This window comes from Juglans regia, chromosome 16 (genome assembly GCF_001411555.2).
Source record: "Juglans regia cultivar Chandler chromosome 16, Walnut 2.0, whole genome shotgun sequence".
Taxonomy (NCBI): domain Eukaryota; kingdom Viridiplantae; phylum Streptophyta; class Magnoliopsida; order Fagales; family Juglandaceae; genus Juglans; species Juglans regia.
Window position 1 is genome coordinate 17,525,703 of NC_049916.1, and position 16,931 is coordinate 17,542,633.

At 39.6% G+C, this 16,931-nt stretch overlaps 3 protein-coding genes across 4 annotated transcripts; all 3 read left to right on the plus strand.

The window, feature by feature from the left end:
- The first annotated feature begins 404 nt into the window (after positions 1-404).
- Positions 405-10,317, plus strand: LOC108986773 (pyrrolidone-carboxylate peptidase). 2 transcript variants are annotated; one of them, XM_035686738.1, is made up of 6 exons: positions 424-501; positions 647-838; positions 1,405-1,743; positions 8,309-8,413; positions 8,520-8,567; positions 9,802-10,317. In XM_035686738.1, exons 3-6 carry the CDS (start codon positions 1,483-1,485, stop codon positions 10,039-10,041), a joined length of 654 nt encoding a protein of 217 aa, XP_035542631.1. In that variant the 5' UTR covers positions 424-501; positions 647-838; positions 1,405-1,482; the 3' UTR covers positions 10,042-10,317. The 2 variants fall into 2 exon arrangements, with proteins under 2 accessions (XP_018815059.1, XP_035542631.1); XM_018959514.2 differs by lacking the exon at positions 647-838 and having other exon boundaries at positions 405-501; positions 9,802-10,297.
- A 107-nt stretch (positions 10,318-10,424) lies between these two features.
- On the plus strand, positions 10,425-13,112 carry LOC108986770 (pentatricopeptide repeat-containing protein At3g03580). The gene has a single exon (XM_018959510.2). The coding sequence runs from the start codon at positions 10,688-10,690 to the stop codon at positions 12,728-12,730; it is 2,043 nt and encodes a 680-aa protein (XP_018815055.1). The 5' UTR covers positions 10,425-10,687; the 3' UTR covers positions 12,731-13,112.
- A 554-nt stretch (positions 13,113-13,666) lies between these two features.
- LOC108986772 (probable polygalacturonase At1g80170) lies at positions 13,667-16,931 on the plus strand. Its single transcript, XM_018959513.2, has 9 exons — positions 13,667-13,952; positions 14,117-14,245; positions 14,491-14,661; positions 14,766-14,786; positions 14,900-15,107; positions 15,392-15,473; positions 15,637-15,745; positions 16,100-16,216; positions 16,368-16,931. The coding sequence occupies exons 1-9, from the start codon at positions 13,710-13,712 to the stop codon at positions 16,680-16,682; spliced, it is 1,395 nt and encodes a 464-aa protein (XP_018815058.2). The 5' UTR covers positions 13,667-13,709; the 3' UTR covers positions 16,683-16,931.

Genomic DNA, 16,931 nt, shown 5'->3' on the forward strand with positions numbered 1-16,931 from the left:
ATGTTTACTTCTCCACACGTCAATTATTGATAGGCTAAAAATCATGAAATTTAAAATTCAAAAGAAAACTAATAAAATAAGTGTTGTAAATAAAAGTATAAGTAAAACTGTAAGTATATGTATTATTATTAAAAAAACAAATACTATTACTTTTTTTTTTTTAATTTTTATTTATAAACCTCACACACTATATATCATCTTTTTTATTTTATTTTATTAAATATGTGATATATGTAATATGGATGATGAATATCATAAATATTTTCTGGATCATTAGCCGTTTTATGTTCCGATCCAATGTACCACTGCCACGTGGCCAATAAACTACTGTCCAAAGAGTCAAGGCCGACAACGTGATTTTACTAAAAACAGCCTGGCAGTTTCGCAATATATGAACGACCCGATGGCATTGGATAGCACTCCCAACAAAACAAAGAAAAAAGCTCTCCTTCTCTGCCAGCAATTCCTTTTAGTTCCGCGACAGCGCCGGCGTGATTTCAGGTAGCTCTCAATCCTGCTTTACGATCAAACCTTTTTTTTTGTTTTTGTTAAGCAATATCAGTTGGTCAACTCTCTTCAACGATTCTGATTCCTTTCTCCGTTTTCTTCCGATTTCTGTCGCATTTATAATCGTCGCCTTTTGAAGACTGATACAAAAGTTTTGATGGAGTTTTGCTCGATGGGTTCGAGTTTTTGTTGCTTTTAAATAACTTGTCTTTGATGGGTGTACGTGTGAGAGAGGGAGAGAGACAAACACAAGGTTGAAGGAAAAGTAGCAAACCTCTATTAAATCAAAATGGGGTGGAGATTACGAGAAAGAAAAGTTCGTAAAACTAAGGTACTAATTATTGATAAGTCATTCAAGCAGATTTTTTTATGGGAGAGAGGTTGTGAACTAGTTATCTTTGTGGAAGATGCGGAAAGTTTGATGCCGTATTGTGACTATGTGGTTACTGTTGGTTTCTTATAATCGATGTAGATTGGTACTTTCAGAGCTCCTGAAGTATAATCCCTTTTCAATTTACTCACAAGGTTGGGGATATTGAGCCCTCCTATTATTTTCCAATATGGGTTTGTTTATTAGTGCACAAGTAAAATGTCCTGGGTTGTCAAGTGCATGTGATGCGGGTTTGAGTCTTGAGTACTCAGTGCATGCAAAAATTGTTAGTGATTGGGAGCATATCATTTCAAAGATCCTGCTTGGCGTGACCAACGCTGTTTAGTGGGGCATTATACTATCTAGCAATCTCATATTGTTTTAAAATTTGATAATATCTGAATTTGTATGATGGGAAGTTTATTGATGCAAAATCTCTTCTGGATTTTATACAGAATCCATTCATGGTGCTTTCTTTTTGCATTTTCTTCTTTAAAATAGATAATGATTCTGGTTGGCTTTTCCAGAGGTTGGTGGGCACTCACAAGCTTTAATAGCAGCAGTCATAAAAAATAGGGAACTGTATTCGTGTCCAGAACGGCAATATGGGATCTGAAGGACCAAAGGCGGTCACCATTCATGTAACCGGATTTAAGAAGTTTCAAGGGGTTGCTGAAAATCCTACAGAGACAATTGTTAGTAATCTGAAAGATTTTGTTGAAAGGAGGGGGCTACCCCCTGGTGTTACTCTTGGGACTTGCACTATTCTTGAGACTGCTGGAGATGGGGCCCTGCCTTTGCTTTACCAGACGTTGGAATCAGGGATCTCAAGAATGGATGGTACAAGCAATGAGCAAGTTGTATGGGTCAGTTGTCACTTTTTATTATTTTTCTTTTTTGATAAGTAAGAGATAAATATTATTGATATGAATGAAGTAGACATAGCCTGTTTACATAGGAAGTATACAGAAAAATATCTAAATACATTCTAAGAGCGATGAGTTAAAGACAAGAAATCATGAACATTGCCCCCATTTAGTACAATAGCGGAAAACCAAAGAAGTAAAGGGTGGAGGAAAAAATTCTTCAACTCTGCCATTGTGCGTTCCTTGTCTTCAAAGCATCGCGCATTCTTTTTCGACCAAATACACCACATGATGCCCAATGGGATTATCTTCCACACGGTTGCCACTTGATGACGACCTTGCATCTTTCTCAAACAACCCAACAAATCCACCACCCTCAAAGGCATAACCCAAACAATATCAACCATTTGAAAGATCTCATCCCACAACATCCTTGTTACCTCACAATGCAGTAAGAAATGAGTCACAGATTCTCCATTCTTTTTACACATATAACACAAATCCATCAGGATACATCCCCTTTTTCTTAAATTGTCCGTGGTCAAGATATTCCCAAGAGCAGCATTCCATACAAAAAATGCTACTTTAGAAGGCACACGAGACCTCTAAATATTCTTCCAAGGGAACAGAGTAAGATCCTTTGTTGACAAAATTTTATAGTACGCCTTAACCGTACATTTCTTGTGATCATTAGATCTCCACTTCAATCTATTACGCTGTGCTGTAGGAGTCCCCATGGAGTATAGTAGACTGAAAAAATCTGATACACTAGATAATTCTCAATCATGAAAGTCCCTTTCAAAAAGTACATTCCACTGGTGAGCGCCATGGGAAAAAAGCCGCATATCCGCCACTAAAGCCTCCCTATTAGTTGCAATACGATAGAGGGCCGGAAAAGCCCTTTCCAATGCATGTTCTTCACACCACACATCCTGCAAAAAATTGATTCGATTGCCCTCTCTGACTACAAACCGAATGTGTTTTTCAAAACAAGGTCACCCCATCCTTATAAAATTCCATAAACCCACACCATGCCCCCCTCGTACTTCGTTGGAGCACCAACCGCCCCAAGCAGCTCTATATCCAGCGTCAATAATTTCTTTCCATAATGATTCCCCCTCCGAATGATATCTCCAAAGCTATTTCCCCAGTAGAGCTTTATTAAAAGTTCTCAGGTTACACACTCTCAACCCCCCATACACAACTAGAGCACAAATTGTCTTCCATCTAACCAGATGGAGTTTCTCCTCCTCCCCCATGCCCAAACATAAAAACGCTCTAAAGAGTTTCTCAATCCTGTTCACTACCCCTGCAGGCATAGGAAACAGAGATGAAAAATATATAGGGAGGTTAGTAAGGGTGCTCTTCATAAGATTGACCCTCTTTCGATAAATACATTTGTTTCCAACCAGCCAACCTTGTCTCTATCTTCTCCATTACCCCATCCCATATAGCTTTAGCCTTAAAAGATGCTCCCAAAGGAAGACCCAAGTATTTCATTGGCAAAGAGGACACCTTACAATCCAGAAGGCTTGCTAGACTGAGAATATTTGAGATTGCATCCACTGAAACCATCTCAGACTTACCAAGATTTACCTCGAGTCCCGACACTGCTTCAAAACAAAGTAACAATGCTCGTAAAGTTTAGATATGGCTACTATCCGCTTACAACAAAGTAGAGTATCATCTGCAAATAAAATGTGTGAGATGATGATTGAACCACCAGTGCCATTACCCACCTGGAAATCAGATAAGAAACCTCCACAAACAGTAGCTTGTACCATCCGGTTAAGGGCCTCCATAACTATAACAAACAAAAGAGGAGATAGAGGATCTCCTTGCCACAAGCCCCGAGAACTATCAAAGAAACCAGTAGGTGTACCGTTAACTAGAACTGAGAACCGGACGGTAGAAATACAATGATTCATCCAAGAAATCCACTTATCACCAAAGCCACACCTCCCAAGCAGGTATAAGAGGAAATCTCAGTTCACGTGATCATAGGCATTCTCTATGTCAAGCTTGCAAAGAATACCTAAACCTCACTCTCTCAATCTATGGTTCAAGCACTCATTTGCAATAAGCACCGGGTCAAGAATTTGTCTCCCATGAATGAAAGCGTTCGGGAGCTTGGAAATGATATGATCCAACACAGGGCTTAACTGGTTAATAAAAACCTTTGAAATAATCTTGTACACACTACTAACCAGGCTTATAGGGCGAAAATCCTCAATAATTGAAGCCCCATGCTTCTTGGGAATAAGAGCAATGAACGTCGCATTAAGGGTTTTTTCAAACTTTTGGAAAGAGTGAAATTCACTAAAGACCTGCAAAACATCACATTTCACTATGTCCCAACAAGTTTGAAAGAAACCCATTGAAAGACCATCCAGGCCCTGCGTTTTATCCGTAGCCATACAAGAGATAACCTTGTAAATCTCATCTTCATCAAAAGGTCTCTCCAAGACTCTTGTACTCTGTGAATCAATTGCCTCAAAGGACAATGCAACAAGCTTTGGCCTCCAACTAGCTGATTTTGTGAGAAGGGTCCCATAATAATGCACAATATGATTTTCTAGCTCGGGAGGAGAAGATAGCATCTGAGTACCTGAATATAGCGACTCAATAGCGTTACTACGCCTATGTGAATTAGCCACCTTGTGAAAATACTTCGTACACTTATCACCTTCTTTCAGCCAAATGGTCTTGGATTTTTGATGCCATGAAGTCTCCTCCAACAACAAAACCATCTCCAGATTTGCCATAACCGCGTCCTTCCTCAATATCACCTCCTCCAAAGTATCACCCAATATTCCTTACCCCCTAGCTCCTGCAATTCCTCCAGAAGAGTAGACTTCTGATTGTCAATGTGACCAAAAACTTCCAAGTTCCACTTCTTCAAGTCTTGCTTCAAAGTCTTCAACTTACCTGTAAGAATAAAACTTGGAGTGCCTATAAACTGATAGCACTCACCATCTCTGCGAATCCATCCGCTATAAGCCACATGTTTTCAAACTTGAAAGACTGGCGACCCTTGTGAATACCCCCACAATCTAGAGTAATAGGAAAATGATCTGAGCTGACTCGAGCTAGCCGTTTCTGACATACCTCTGGAAAGTGGGCTCCCACGAAGGAGAGATAAGGAATCTATCCAATTCGGACCAAACCCGACTGTTTGAACAAGTGTACTCGTCCCCTACTAGGGGAAGATCCATAAGTTCTAGATCAAAAATAAACTCTGAAAACTCCTCCATAGCCACAGAATTTCGATAATGCCCAAATCGCTCACTAGGGAAATGGACAATGTTAAAATCACCCCCTATACACCATGGCACATCCCAAACAGAGTATAGACCCGCCAACTCCTCCCACAGCCTTCTCCAATCCCTGTCCACATTAGGACCATAGGTGCCTACAAATGCCCATTCCCATCCGTCAACAAAGTTTCTGAAAAGAGCTGCTACCGAGAAATCTCCAATACATTCCTCAATCGCCACAACCATTCTTTTATCCCACATGAGTAACATTTCGCTTGAGGCACCCACAGAGGCCAAGTAAGACCAACCCACATACAAGCATCCCATAGGCTCCGCACAATTCTTCTATCAATGTATCGCAACTTTGTTTCTTGAAAGCACACCGCATCACCCTTACATCCGCAATAATGATTTGATATGGAGGCGTTTATTGCGATCATTGAGCCCCTGCACAGTCCAAGATATAATCTTAGGCTTCATGTAAACATAGATTGCCCCTCCCTTTCGATCTATCCCTTCCACCACTCCCTTCCTTCACATCATAGTTAATGAAACAAGTTAGCCTTTTAAGTTCCCTATCCCACTTTGTAGCTGACTTCGAACGACTAGCTTCAATTGCCACGAGAAGGACCTTAAATTGTTCTTCATAGCCTTCGCAGCATACCCCAAAAATAGCTTGTAATTCTTCCACCTTTTTGAAGACCCAGTTTGAAGGGCAATTCTTGCATTTATAATTGGGAGAGAGCGTACACTGCGGGGTTAGCACAGCCCCCTCCTCCCCAACACAATCTTTATCAAACAAGGGCAATTGTAAGTCCGAAGCTGAAATTGAGCCATTAGAACATTCAACTTCACCTCTAGGTGCCAAAAACTTTTCAGAAGTCTTCATCCCAACTTCAGATTCACCTCTAGTGCAATCCCCCATCAAATCCCTAGCAAAACCACCCATCTCCAACAAGGGCAAGCCTATCGGAGACCCCAAACCACGGTCCGGCGTGACAGACGGTATAGAAGAGACACCAAAGTCTCCGGCCACCTCGCACGACAGTTTTTGTGCCAACTTCGGCGCCGAAATGAAATTCTCAGCACTGTGTAGGCTTGGGTTTATTTCTCTAAACACTACCGACGCACACTCAGACACCCCAGACCTTGTCGGCGAACCCATCACCATCGACGTCAACCCCTCACACGGCTTTTTTGTGCAGATTCCTGCGATGAAATGCAGCTCACTGCACTACCCAGATTCGGCTCTGCATCTATAATCCCTATTGACACCAACTCCTCTGCCCTAGACCTCGCAGGCGGACCCACCACCATCGACGTCGATCCCTGACCCACTGCCAGCGGTGGGGGTTGAGGCCCATGCGACGATGACGGGGTATCGTTGATTGCAACCCTACATCTCTAGAAAGGCTTTGCAGCCTGGGCTTGAGAAGCAGGCTGGACCTGCGTGAAAGGCCTCTGGGCCACTTGACCGGCCTATGGATGAGGCCCAATTGAGGCCATAGTCTTACCCTTTAGCCCATGGAGTCCGTCTGCAAATGAAACTGTTTTAAAAGCCTAAAGCTCATTTACACTTCCTAGCCCCTTGCAAGAGCCTTCTCCCTGGCTCACACCAAAGTCCCTCTACATCCCCTCCTCAAACCACCGTTTTAGGATGCCAATATTAGTTTGCAACGTCCCCCACTTGCATCCCCATCTCAGCCAAAGCATGCATCAATGTTTCCAAATGTAGCCCCGACACACGCCTGCCATCGTCCTCTCAGCAGGTTTTGGAGCTTGAGAATAGGCCTCTATGTACGAAGAGAAGACTTGATGCCCCTGCGATGGAGGAAGAGGCATCCATGGGCAGCTCCCTCTGTTATTCCTTCCCAAAACAGAGGAAGCTGCAGAAACTTCCTTTAGCAGTTCTCCAAAATTTCTCCACCCCACCCCCTTCCTCCCTTCCGGTATTACTAGTAAGCCACGCTGCTTCTCTTAACCAAACTCCGATAAGGAGAAAAAATTCTCATATGAGTTGCGCTGCCTCTGCACCACCAAAACCTGAGATTCATTTCTATGCGATCTAAGAAAAATAGAGGACCCCTCAAGAGCTGCACCTTCCTTCACCATGACAGCCAAACAACCGAACGAGTCTTTGTCCATGGAGATGTGCTTCACTGCACGACAGCTGCTCTCAGTGATTCTGCACCACCTTGCATTTATCTTCTTAAACTCAAAGCACTTTTGATCGATAATAACATTCCTACTTGACCCCATCACTACACAACTACTCATAATGTACTGGAAAAACTGAGCTAAACAACACTGGTTTCAACCACCGTTAACAGAAGAATAGCACCGACAAAAAGACAACATTTTTTCTCGATTGTACGGAGAGAAAAGTTAAGAGAGAGGAAACTCAAGCACTTTTTATTATGCAACTCCTAATAATTTTAGAAATCATTTTGTACTTTTGGGATCTGGAAGAACTTAACATCATTTGTGCTTTGATTTCCAAAATTAGTTTATCATCTAGGAACAGCTGTCATGGGGCCAAGTAGGATGCACTACTTCAGCCTGACCAAAATCAGGGTAGTGGGACTTATTGGTTAAAAGTAAGAGTTCTCAGGATGCTTGGTAGTAATTAGGCCGACCTGAAATTTCTGCATAGATATGGACTTAGAAAATGCCTGAAAAGCATTGACAAGCTCAACGCAGCTCAAGCATTTTCAACTAAATAATACATAGAATTTTATCTCCAAAAGATTAGAACTGTAAATTATCCATCACCATCCATTGCCCTTGATTTACTGTTTCTGAGTTATTAGACTACTTCATATTTACTAGATGAATTCATAGATGGTGTAATACTTGGAATTTATGAAAATGGTTTCATAAAATGGGGCATTCATTGGTTTGACACAACCATATTTCATTCATTGATCATTATTGGGGTATCCCAACCCTTATGATAAATAGTAATGTTGTGGACCTGTGGAAGCAAAGCTTTCTAAAACACTAGCATGCTTTGGACACCGATGCTGGAAAGAAGAAAAGAAATTTACTCAATAGTGACCAATACCTTTGGTCTTTGATCTTTTTTTTTTATTATATTTTTATTTATTTTTTATTATCAAATCTTAAATCTGCCAAACCTTTGCACAGTTTTAGGTAGCATTTTGATACCATGATCTAGCTACTCCACTGCATTTGCATCACACATAGTTGAAGTTAACGCCCGCATCAATATCTCACTTGGTAACTTTTCCCTTTCCCTCTCCTTGAGAGCATTGCCAATTTATGTTTCCCTTTCCTTGTTTCTTCAGTTACACTTTGGGGTGAATAGTGGCGCTCCAAAATTTGCCATTGAGCAGCAGGCAGTAAATGAAGCCACTTTTCGTTGTCCAGATGAGTTAGGATGGCAACCTCAGGTGCATGTAGTTTTATTTTTTTCCCCTTAACATGATGTAACGTCAAATTATTTTTATTGTATTTTTGTAATCCACTGGATTATGTTTTGGTTGTATGTTTCCTCAGAAACTTCCCATAGTTTGTGAAGATGGAGGAACTTCCAGGGCAAGAGAGGTACTTTGTGGCCTGCTTTAAATATATAACTGGGCTTTCATTATTTGTTTGGTAGAATTAATACCGAATTGATTTTTTTGGTGACAGCATGGTTATGGTATTAGTTCAGTGCTTCAAGTAATTTAAGGCTAAAAATTGAACTTTCTGGAGACCTATTGGAAGATAATCCTCCATGAGCAACACTAAGCCTATGATGCATTACAATTCATTGCATCACTCTCTCTCTCTCTCTCTCTCTCTCTCTCTCTCTGTGTGTTTCTGTCCCCTGCCCACATGGAAAAGGAAAAAGAAAAAGCATCAGAGATAGATAATCCAGAACATATTCTGTGGGTTCATATGCATAAAAGATGTGCTAAAGATGCAATGTTAATGAATGTGTTCGCTATATCTCTTTTGAACAAAAACATCGCAAAGTTCAACGAACTGTTTATAATTATTAGGTCCTGGTGTACTTATAAAAAAAAATTTTTAGGTCCTGGCTTTGCTGTGCACCATTAGATGGAAATGTAGATTACTAAGCTGTATGGAGTTAAAGTAGCTCTGAAAAGTATGAATGAGAAAGGACATGGGGGCATGATGATGCTTATCACTGGGGGGACAGATGCATGTGTGGTGATGTTGCAATCAAATTGTCTAATTTGCTTCACAAAAACATCAAAACAATAAGTAATCTCTATAAGCAGGGAGAAGTACTGTAATTATTGAATAATAACACGAGAGCCATTTTCCATCTACTGTTATTCAAGTTTGCAATATTCATGGAGATCCTCTTATTTCTTTTAAGATTCTTTTTAAACGTATCTAACTAAAAATAGGCTCTAGTTAGACAGATTTAACATAAGACTATTTGGAAGTACATGCATGCTTTTTGCTACACTTTGCTTGTTCATGTTCTACTTGAGAAAGTAAAATAGGGAGAATAAAGGAGGAAAAAATAACTTTTTTTTGTCCTTGTATTATAGAGAGAAGGAATTCCGGCATATTTTCTTCGTTAAATTTAATATTCTTCCCAAATCCTATATATTATTGTAGAAGGTTTTGGTGGGTCTGAGCATCTGGCATTTTCCTGGAACTTTATTCTTCCCTCATTGATCCATTTTGATAACTACTGGGCACTGATAATTGTTTCAACTGTCATGGAATATTGAAGAGTTTTCTTGTCATGCCTCTGCTCTCTCTTCATTTTTCTGTGTCCGTGTTGAGTTTTTAACTTCTCATCATATGGTTGTTGCAGACTTGTTGCAGCATCGAGGTTATTCTGAAGTTCTTGAAGAGGAAGGGCTTCGATGTGACCCTATCAAATGATGCCGGCCGATTTGTGTGCAATTATGTGTATTATCATTCTCTTCGTTTTGCTGAACAGAAGGGTCACAAATCTTTATTTGTCCACGTGCCGTTATTTTCGAAAATTGATGAAGAAAGCCAAATGCGTTTCGTAGCATCCCTTTTGGAAGCCATTGCATCTACATGTTAATGTTATCAGTCTGTGTGCTCATTTAAACATTCTTGTTTGTTTGTCATCTTCTAGTAAATGTAAATAAGTTGTGTCAATATCAATATAATGGTCGAACTACTAACTGAAATGAACTACGGGACTGGTATTTGTTCTTTTTTTGTGGTTCTTCCCTCTTCAGGTCGAGTCATCAATGTTTAAAATACATATGTTTGTTATGTTATGGTGCTCAAGAAATTGCTGCCAGTTCTTCAAAAGCTTTTCAGTTTTCAATTAATTTTGGCTACTTGTTTATCGTGTTATGTTCTAATTTCTGCATGCTTTTTTTTCTTCAACTGTGATAAAAAAAAAAAAAAAAAAAACAAATGGCAATGTATTTATGCATAATTACGGCAGATTACTAGTAGAAATGGGACGGGCATGCCATATGGTTATGGTTGTCATTATGGGTGGAAAGTCTTATAACGAATTGGCGTATTTAAGGCGTACCCAAAGAACATTATGTAAGCTCATCAGCGTGTTGTTTTGTTTTAAGGTAGGTGATATGGGAATTCTAGGACGCGACGAAAAGAAACTAGATAGCAGTAAAACTTGACTCTATATGGATGATGTTGATTTTATTCATGTTAGAAATTCTTTTGGGTAATCCTATTTTCGTACTTCAGAGATGCCCATTATTCGTAGCATTGTCTCATGGGCCATGCAAAACGCTAAGCGCTTGTCCTTTGCCCGAACCATAACCACTTTCAAGCCGAAGTGCACCGTACTCATGGTTTCCTCGCCTCCTTGCCTGGTGTTGGACTCATACTGTGAAAGCAATGCTCAAGAGGGAGTTTACTCCAAAAACCGTGAAATTGATGATCTGATCAAATCTGGGCAGTTAAATTCCGCTCTCAACTTGTTTGATGAAATGCTGGTTCGTGATGTTGTTACTTATAATCTACTGATTTCAGGGTATGGCCGATATGGCCTGCCAAAACAGGCTCTTTACCTCTATGATGAAATGGTTTCGCAAGGAATAAGAGAGACTCCGTCTACATGTTCCTCTGTCTTGGCTGTTTGTAGGGATGGGGAGTTCTATAAAGAAGGAAGCCAAGTTCACTGCAGGGTGCTGACACTCGGGTTTAGCGTCAATTTGTTTGTTTCAAGTTCGCTTGTTGATCTTTATATGCATATGGGGCTTGGTAATATAGCTTTGAGGCTCTTTAATGAGTTTCCAGAGCGAAATCTGGCAGTATGGAATTTGGTATTACGTGGGTATTGTGATTTGGATCGATCAGATGAGTTATTGGGATTGTACTCTAAAATGGAATTGGATGGTGTGGAGCCAAATGGTCTTACTTTTTGTTACCTATTTCGTGGATGCAGTAATGAGAAGCTTTTAGATGAAGGGAAGCAGCTGCATTGTCAAGTGGTTAAGGTCGGATGGGTAAGATCAAATATATTTGTTGCTAATGCATTGGTGGATTTTTATTCTGCGTGTGGGAGTTTAATTGATGCAAAGAAGTCATTTGAGAGTATTCCAGTGGAGGATGTGATTTCATGGAATTCAATTGTTGCAGTCCATGCAGATAATGGTTTATTGGCTGAAGCTCTCAAATTATTTTCTATAATGCAGCTTCTAGGCAACAGACCATCAATTCGATCATTTGCAAGGTTCTTGAATCTGTCTAGTGGGATGACGAATATTCAGCTTGGGAAGCAGATTCACTCTTACGTTCTAAAATTGGGATATGATCATAGAAGCATACATATCCAATCTGCTTTGATAGATATGTATGGGAAATGTTGGGACATTGAGAGTTCTGTAACCGTATATAATTGTGGTCCGGAGAGAACACTGGAGTGTTGCAACTCATTAATGACCTCATTGTTGCACTGTGGCATCACTGAAGATGTGGTTGAGATGTTTGGTTTGATGGTTGACAAGGGAGTTGGACTTGATGAAGTCACTTTCTCCACGACATTGAAGGCATTGTCGGTATCTGCTTCAACAAGCTTTGCTAGCTGCAGATTGCTACACTGTTGTGCAATAAAATCAGGTTTTGAATCTGATACAGCAGTTGCATGTTCCCTAATAGATGCATATTCCAGATGTGGTCACGTTGAGCTTTCTCGTATTGTTTTCAACAAAATTCCTTCCCCTAATGTCATTTGTTTCACCTCCCTCATCAATGGATACGCCCGGAATGGAATGGGAAGAGAAGGTCTTGAGATGCTTCAAGCACTGGTCCAAAAGGGTCTGAAACCAGATAGAGTGGCATTCTTGTGTGCATTAACAGGGTGCAGCTATTCCGGGTTGGTCAAAGAAGGAAGGTTGCTGTTTGATTCAATGAAAACACTACATGGGATAGACCCAGATAGGCAGCATTATTCATGTACGGTTGATCTGTTAGGCCGTGCCGGTTTGCTTGATGAAGCAGAAGAGTTGCTGCAAATGGCACCTGGAAAAGGTGATGGTGTGATGTGGAGTTCGTTGCTGCGAAGTTGTAAGGTCCATGGGAACGAGATAGTGGGAAGGAGAGTAGCCAAAACCTTGTTGGAGATTGAACCAGAGGATCCTGCAGTTTGTTTGCTAGTTTCAAACTTCTATTCTGAAATAGGGGAGTTTCATACCTCAGCGCAACTTAGAAAGAGTGCAATGTCAAGCAAGGTGACAAGGAAGATTGGTCACAGTTTAATTGAGGTAAACTGTCGCTGTTACCATTAATGTTCCATAAGGATGGAACCAACCAAGTGAACAAAACTTGGAATAAAGTGCAGAGCCTCAAAATAGAGCATGGTCAATGTTTGCTTGGACTACATTTCCAAGAAGCTGAACCTGTTTCTGACTCTGAATCTTCCATAAAGTTGACTGCGGACGAGTTTCTTTTGCTTAAAGAACTTGACGTGCATGTAATGTACAACAGGATTTGTATTGGGTTGCCCTGTTTGCTCTAACTAACCGATCGAACCAGCTTTTTTATATTTCTTTGCTTTTGCTTTTTCTATTTTTGGGGCGGTGGGGCTTATTAATTTTGTTTATAACTTTTTAGACGCTGTATGTGTACATGATGATCTTGTTCTACAATTTACGAGATTTTCACATGATATTAACTTGCTAGCTATATTTTATTTATTTCTCATGGCAGTAGAGATTCTCTCTAATTGCCCGATCGAATTGGATGGTCCTACACCATTTAACATTGTCTATATAGGATAGTGAGTTGAGTTGAGATGAGATGAAAGTTGAATAAAATATTGTTAGAATATTATTTTTTTAATATTATTATTGTTTTGGGATTCGAAAAAGTTGAATTGTTTATTATATTGTGTGAAAATTTAGAAAAATTGTAATGATCAGATGCGATGAGTTGAGATCACTTCTCAATCCAAATGGGACAAATTGGAGATGATCTCGATTGGGGGGAGAGAGAGAGAGAGAGAGATCCATGAAAAACAAAAAGTGGTGGATTTGTGGTCTTGTAACTTGTTGAAGAGTAAAGCAAAGAGTGAGGGGAAAAAATTTTCCCTTGTACTTAAAGCATGGGCATGTAGAGAATGTAACACCTTCATCTACTTTTAAGCCAAGCCATATAGCGCACAAAACCTTTCATTTTCTTAATTAATACGTGCATATAAATTATAATCAAATGCGTTCATTTAATTTATACAAGTCAATCAATCTAGCAAAACTTCCAGAACAAACCATGGATAAATTATTCTTGGCGTCCTTTCTTGGAATACTAATAACGGCACATGGAGTTGCAGGAAACATGGTATGTGATGATGATATTGGCATGCTCGAAGAACTAGAAAGCTTGGAGATAGAAGAAGAAAATGAGATGGAACTTTCCCCCATCCCGGCATGGACCAGTGAACGTGGTAGCAAGGTTCTTGTGAATGTGGATAGCTTTGGTGCAGTTGGAGATGGAGTTTCTGATGATACCCAGGTGAATAAACACCATTTTTTCCCTAAGCCTATATTTAAATCTCAAGCTTTGACCAAGAAAATGAGTCTGCTTGCCTATTTTAATATATTCAACTATTATTATTATTAAATGAAGTTAAATCTCATTACAGTTATTGTTGTCCTATAATATTATTATTCTATCAGGCTTTCTTAGAAGCATGGGACATTGCCTGCTCTACTCCAAAATCAGTTCTTTTGGTGCCTGAAGGAGGACTTTATCTTGTTAATGCAACAAGATTTAAGGGGCCATGCTCAGAAAAATTAGTGATCCAGGTAAAATGCTTTTTACTGGATCACATACTAGAATTTGGTTCAAAAGTGTTAGATGCTCATTTGTTTCAAAAAGTTTTAAGGGGATAGGAATGATGAACTTAATCATTTATTTCACCAACTATTGGTTTCTGTTTTGTAACTGAAATGTTTAAGGTCTTTCTAATCATTTCTATTGATAAAACTATGGCTTTTATTGACTGTTTCTATCTTCATCATCTCAACAACTAAGATGTTCTTGGGTACAGATTGAAGGAACAATAATAGCTCCAGATGAGCCAGAAAACTGGGATCCAGAGCTCCCACGAGTATGGCTTGATTTTTCTAAACTAAAGGGAGTCATTTTCCAAGGAGATGGAGTTATTGATGGCTCAGGAAGCAAATGGTGGGCATCATCTTGCAAAAGAAACAAAACTAACGTAATATTTCAAAACATCCACTATACTTTTATTTGATGTCAAACATTGATTCAACAGATGACATTAAACTCTCTTTTTCCTTTTTCCTGTTCCCAATTTTACAGCGTTGCAGGGGGGCGCCAACGGTAAGGATCTATCTCATAGTTGCAACCACACTTCCAGAAGAGAATTCATGCTCTGACCAAGTGGGACTAGAATCATCAAGTAGAATTTAACTCACAAGATTAATTAATTTCAGGCACTAACTATAGATTCAAGCTCAGCTATAAAGGTGAAAGGCCTCACTATCCAGAACAGCCAACAGATGCATTTTGTTATTTCCCAGTCTGATTCTGTGCGCATTTCTGGGGTACAAGTCTCGGCTCCAGGAGACAGTCCCAACACTGATGGAATCCATATCACTGAATCAACCAATGTTCTTATCCAAGATTGCAAAATTGGAACAGGTTCTCAAACCTTATCTTTTGTAGTAGGAACTAAAATGAAGCCGAATAATGACTGCCTCAGATATGACTAGTCTTTAGACTAGGAAAAACCAGCATTTAGTTTGTTACTTGTAAAACATCCAAGTAATAGCCGAAGTAATGCCTTTTATACAAATCATAGACACAATTACAGCGTGCCTGACAAAGTTAGTATAACTAAAGGTGATCTACCTCATGTACATTGATGTACTAAGTAAGCAGGCTGACCAGTTGTGTTCCACGGTAATTTTGCATGTAATATCCAGGGGATGACTGCATCTCAATTGTCAATGCTAGCTCCAATATCAAGATGAAGAGAATCTACTGTGGACCTGGACATGGAATCAGGTACCATCTTTAGTTGACATTAAGCTCTTAGAATTTGCTGGTGCAATTAACCCAAAAGGATCTAGCAAAAATGGCAGACTATGATCACACTTTAAAGTATAGAGAACTGTAACTGAATTAATTTTCTCTGTTACTCGTATTGGTGCAAAATTATTCTATTTAGCATTGGAAGCCTTGGAAAAAACAACTCCACCGGCATAGTCACGAAGGTCCTCTTGGATAAAGCATTCCTCAAGGAGACTACCAATGGCCTCAGGATAAAGACCTGGCAGGTAATGCTCAACATTCTTCTGGCTAATGATATAATACCTATACTTTGTAATTGGAAAAGGATAGGAAAGGATGAAACTGGGAAAGAGACTGCCATAACCTTCCAAGTGACAAAATAACAATTCACAATGGCTATTATAAGATTTATATTTTTCTGTGTCAAACATAGAATTGGATTCCTAATTTCTCTACCAACTGTCATAGAACAAGAAATTGGAGTTCTCTAGATGCTGCTACATGTTCATAGAACATGTTCTAGCAAATTGCACTTAGAAATCTAGCAAATTGCAGTATGTCTGAATCCCCATGGGATCAAGATGGCATTGAATTTCTTCCACTCTGGTGTTCTGGAATAGGGAGGTTCTGGTTATGTTCGCGAAGTAATGTACCAAAATGTGAGGATGGACAATGTATCAAACCCCATCATTATTGATCAGTTCTACTGTGATTCTCCGAAAACTTGTCAAAACCAGGTACTATTCTCCAAGTTCCCTTTCATCAAATCTAAAATCTTTATCATTTGGATATCGACCATATTAATTAGAAAAATGTATTTCATAAAGTTGTCATCCAATCAATAATCTTGACAATTATGATTTCTTGTGTATATTCTTGGTTTGTCAGACGTCAGCTGTGAATATAAGCCAGATCGTCTACCGGGACATTAGTGGAACTACAAAGAGTGAAAAGGCCATGCAATTTGCTTGCAGTGACACAGTTCCATGCAGGGATATAGTCCTTAGCAACATTAACTTAGAGAAGAAAGATGGCACGGTAGAGACATACTGCAACTCTGCCCAAGGCTTTGGCTATGGAACTGTGCATCCTTCAGCTGATTGCCTATCTTCCAATGACAAGGAATGTGTCTTTATCAATCAGGAAGAAAATCTTGAAGATGCAGGAACCAGCAGAGAGCATATTGTTCACACTGAGCTCTGAGTCTGACTTAGCTCTCTATTAGGACTTAAATAACAACCATAGTATACCAAACCGGGTAAATGGATTTTAGGGTCACCACTCGAGATTTCTAAAGGGAAGTTGAGGTGCCCAAATCTCAAGGTAAATTCTGCATGTTATGATCATATAGTTATAGTATACGAAAAGCTGGGGTGGAACTATTTCAGAGAAAACAGAAAGGATTTGTGTTATGCAGTTAATACTGGATAAAAGAATTAAAAATTTAAAGAA

Bases quoted from the DNA above. Each gene is read 5' to 3' on its own strand.
- LOC108986770 (XM_018959510.2), top strand. From the start codon at position 10,688: ATGCCCATTATTCGTAGCATTGTCTCATGGGCCATGCAAAACGCTAAG.
- LOC108986773 (XM_018959514.2), top strand. From the start codon at position 1,483: ATGGGATCTGAAGGACCAAAGGCGGTCACCATTCATGTAACCGGATTT. The intron at 8,414-8,519 runs GTGCATGTAGTT...ATGTTTCCTCAG, and splicing joins AGTTAGGATGGCAACCTCAG to AAACTTCCCATAGTTTGTGA. The intron at 8,568-9,801 runs GTACTTTGTGGC...TGGTTGTTGCAG, and splicing joins GAACTTCCAGGGCAAGAGAG to ACTTGTTGCAGCATCGAGGT.
- LOC108986772 (XM_018959513.2), top strand. From the start codon at position 13,710: ATGGATAAATTATTCTTGGCGTCCTTTCTTGGAATACTAATAACGGCA. The intron at 14,662-14,765 runs GTAATATTTCAA...CCAATTTTACAG, and splicing joins GCAAAAGAAACAAAACTAAC to CGTTGCAGGGGGGCGCCAAC. The intron at 15,474-15,636 runs GTACCATCTTTA...TATTCTATTTAG, and splicing joins GGACCTGGACATGGAATCAG to CATTGGAAGCCTTGGAAAAA.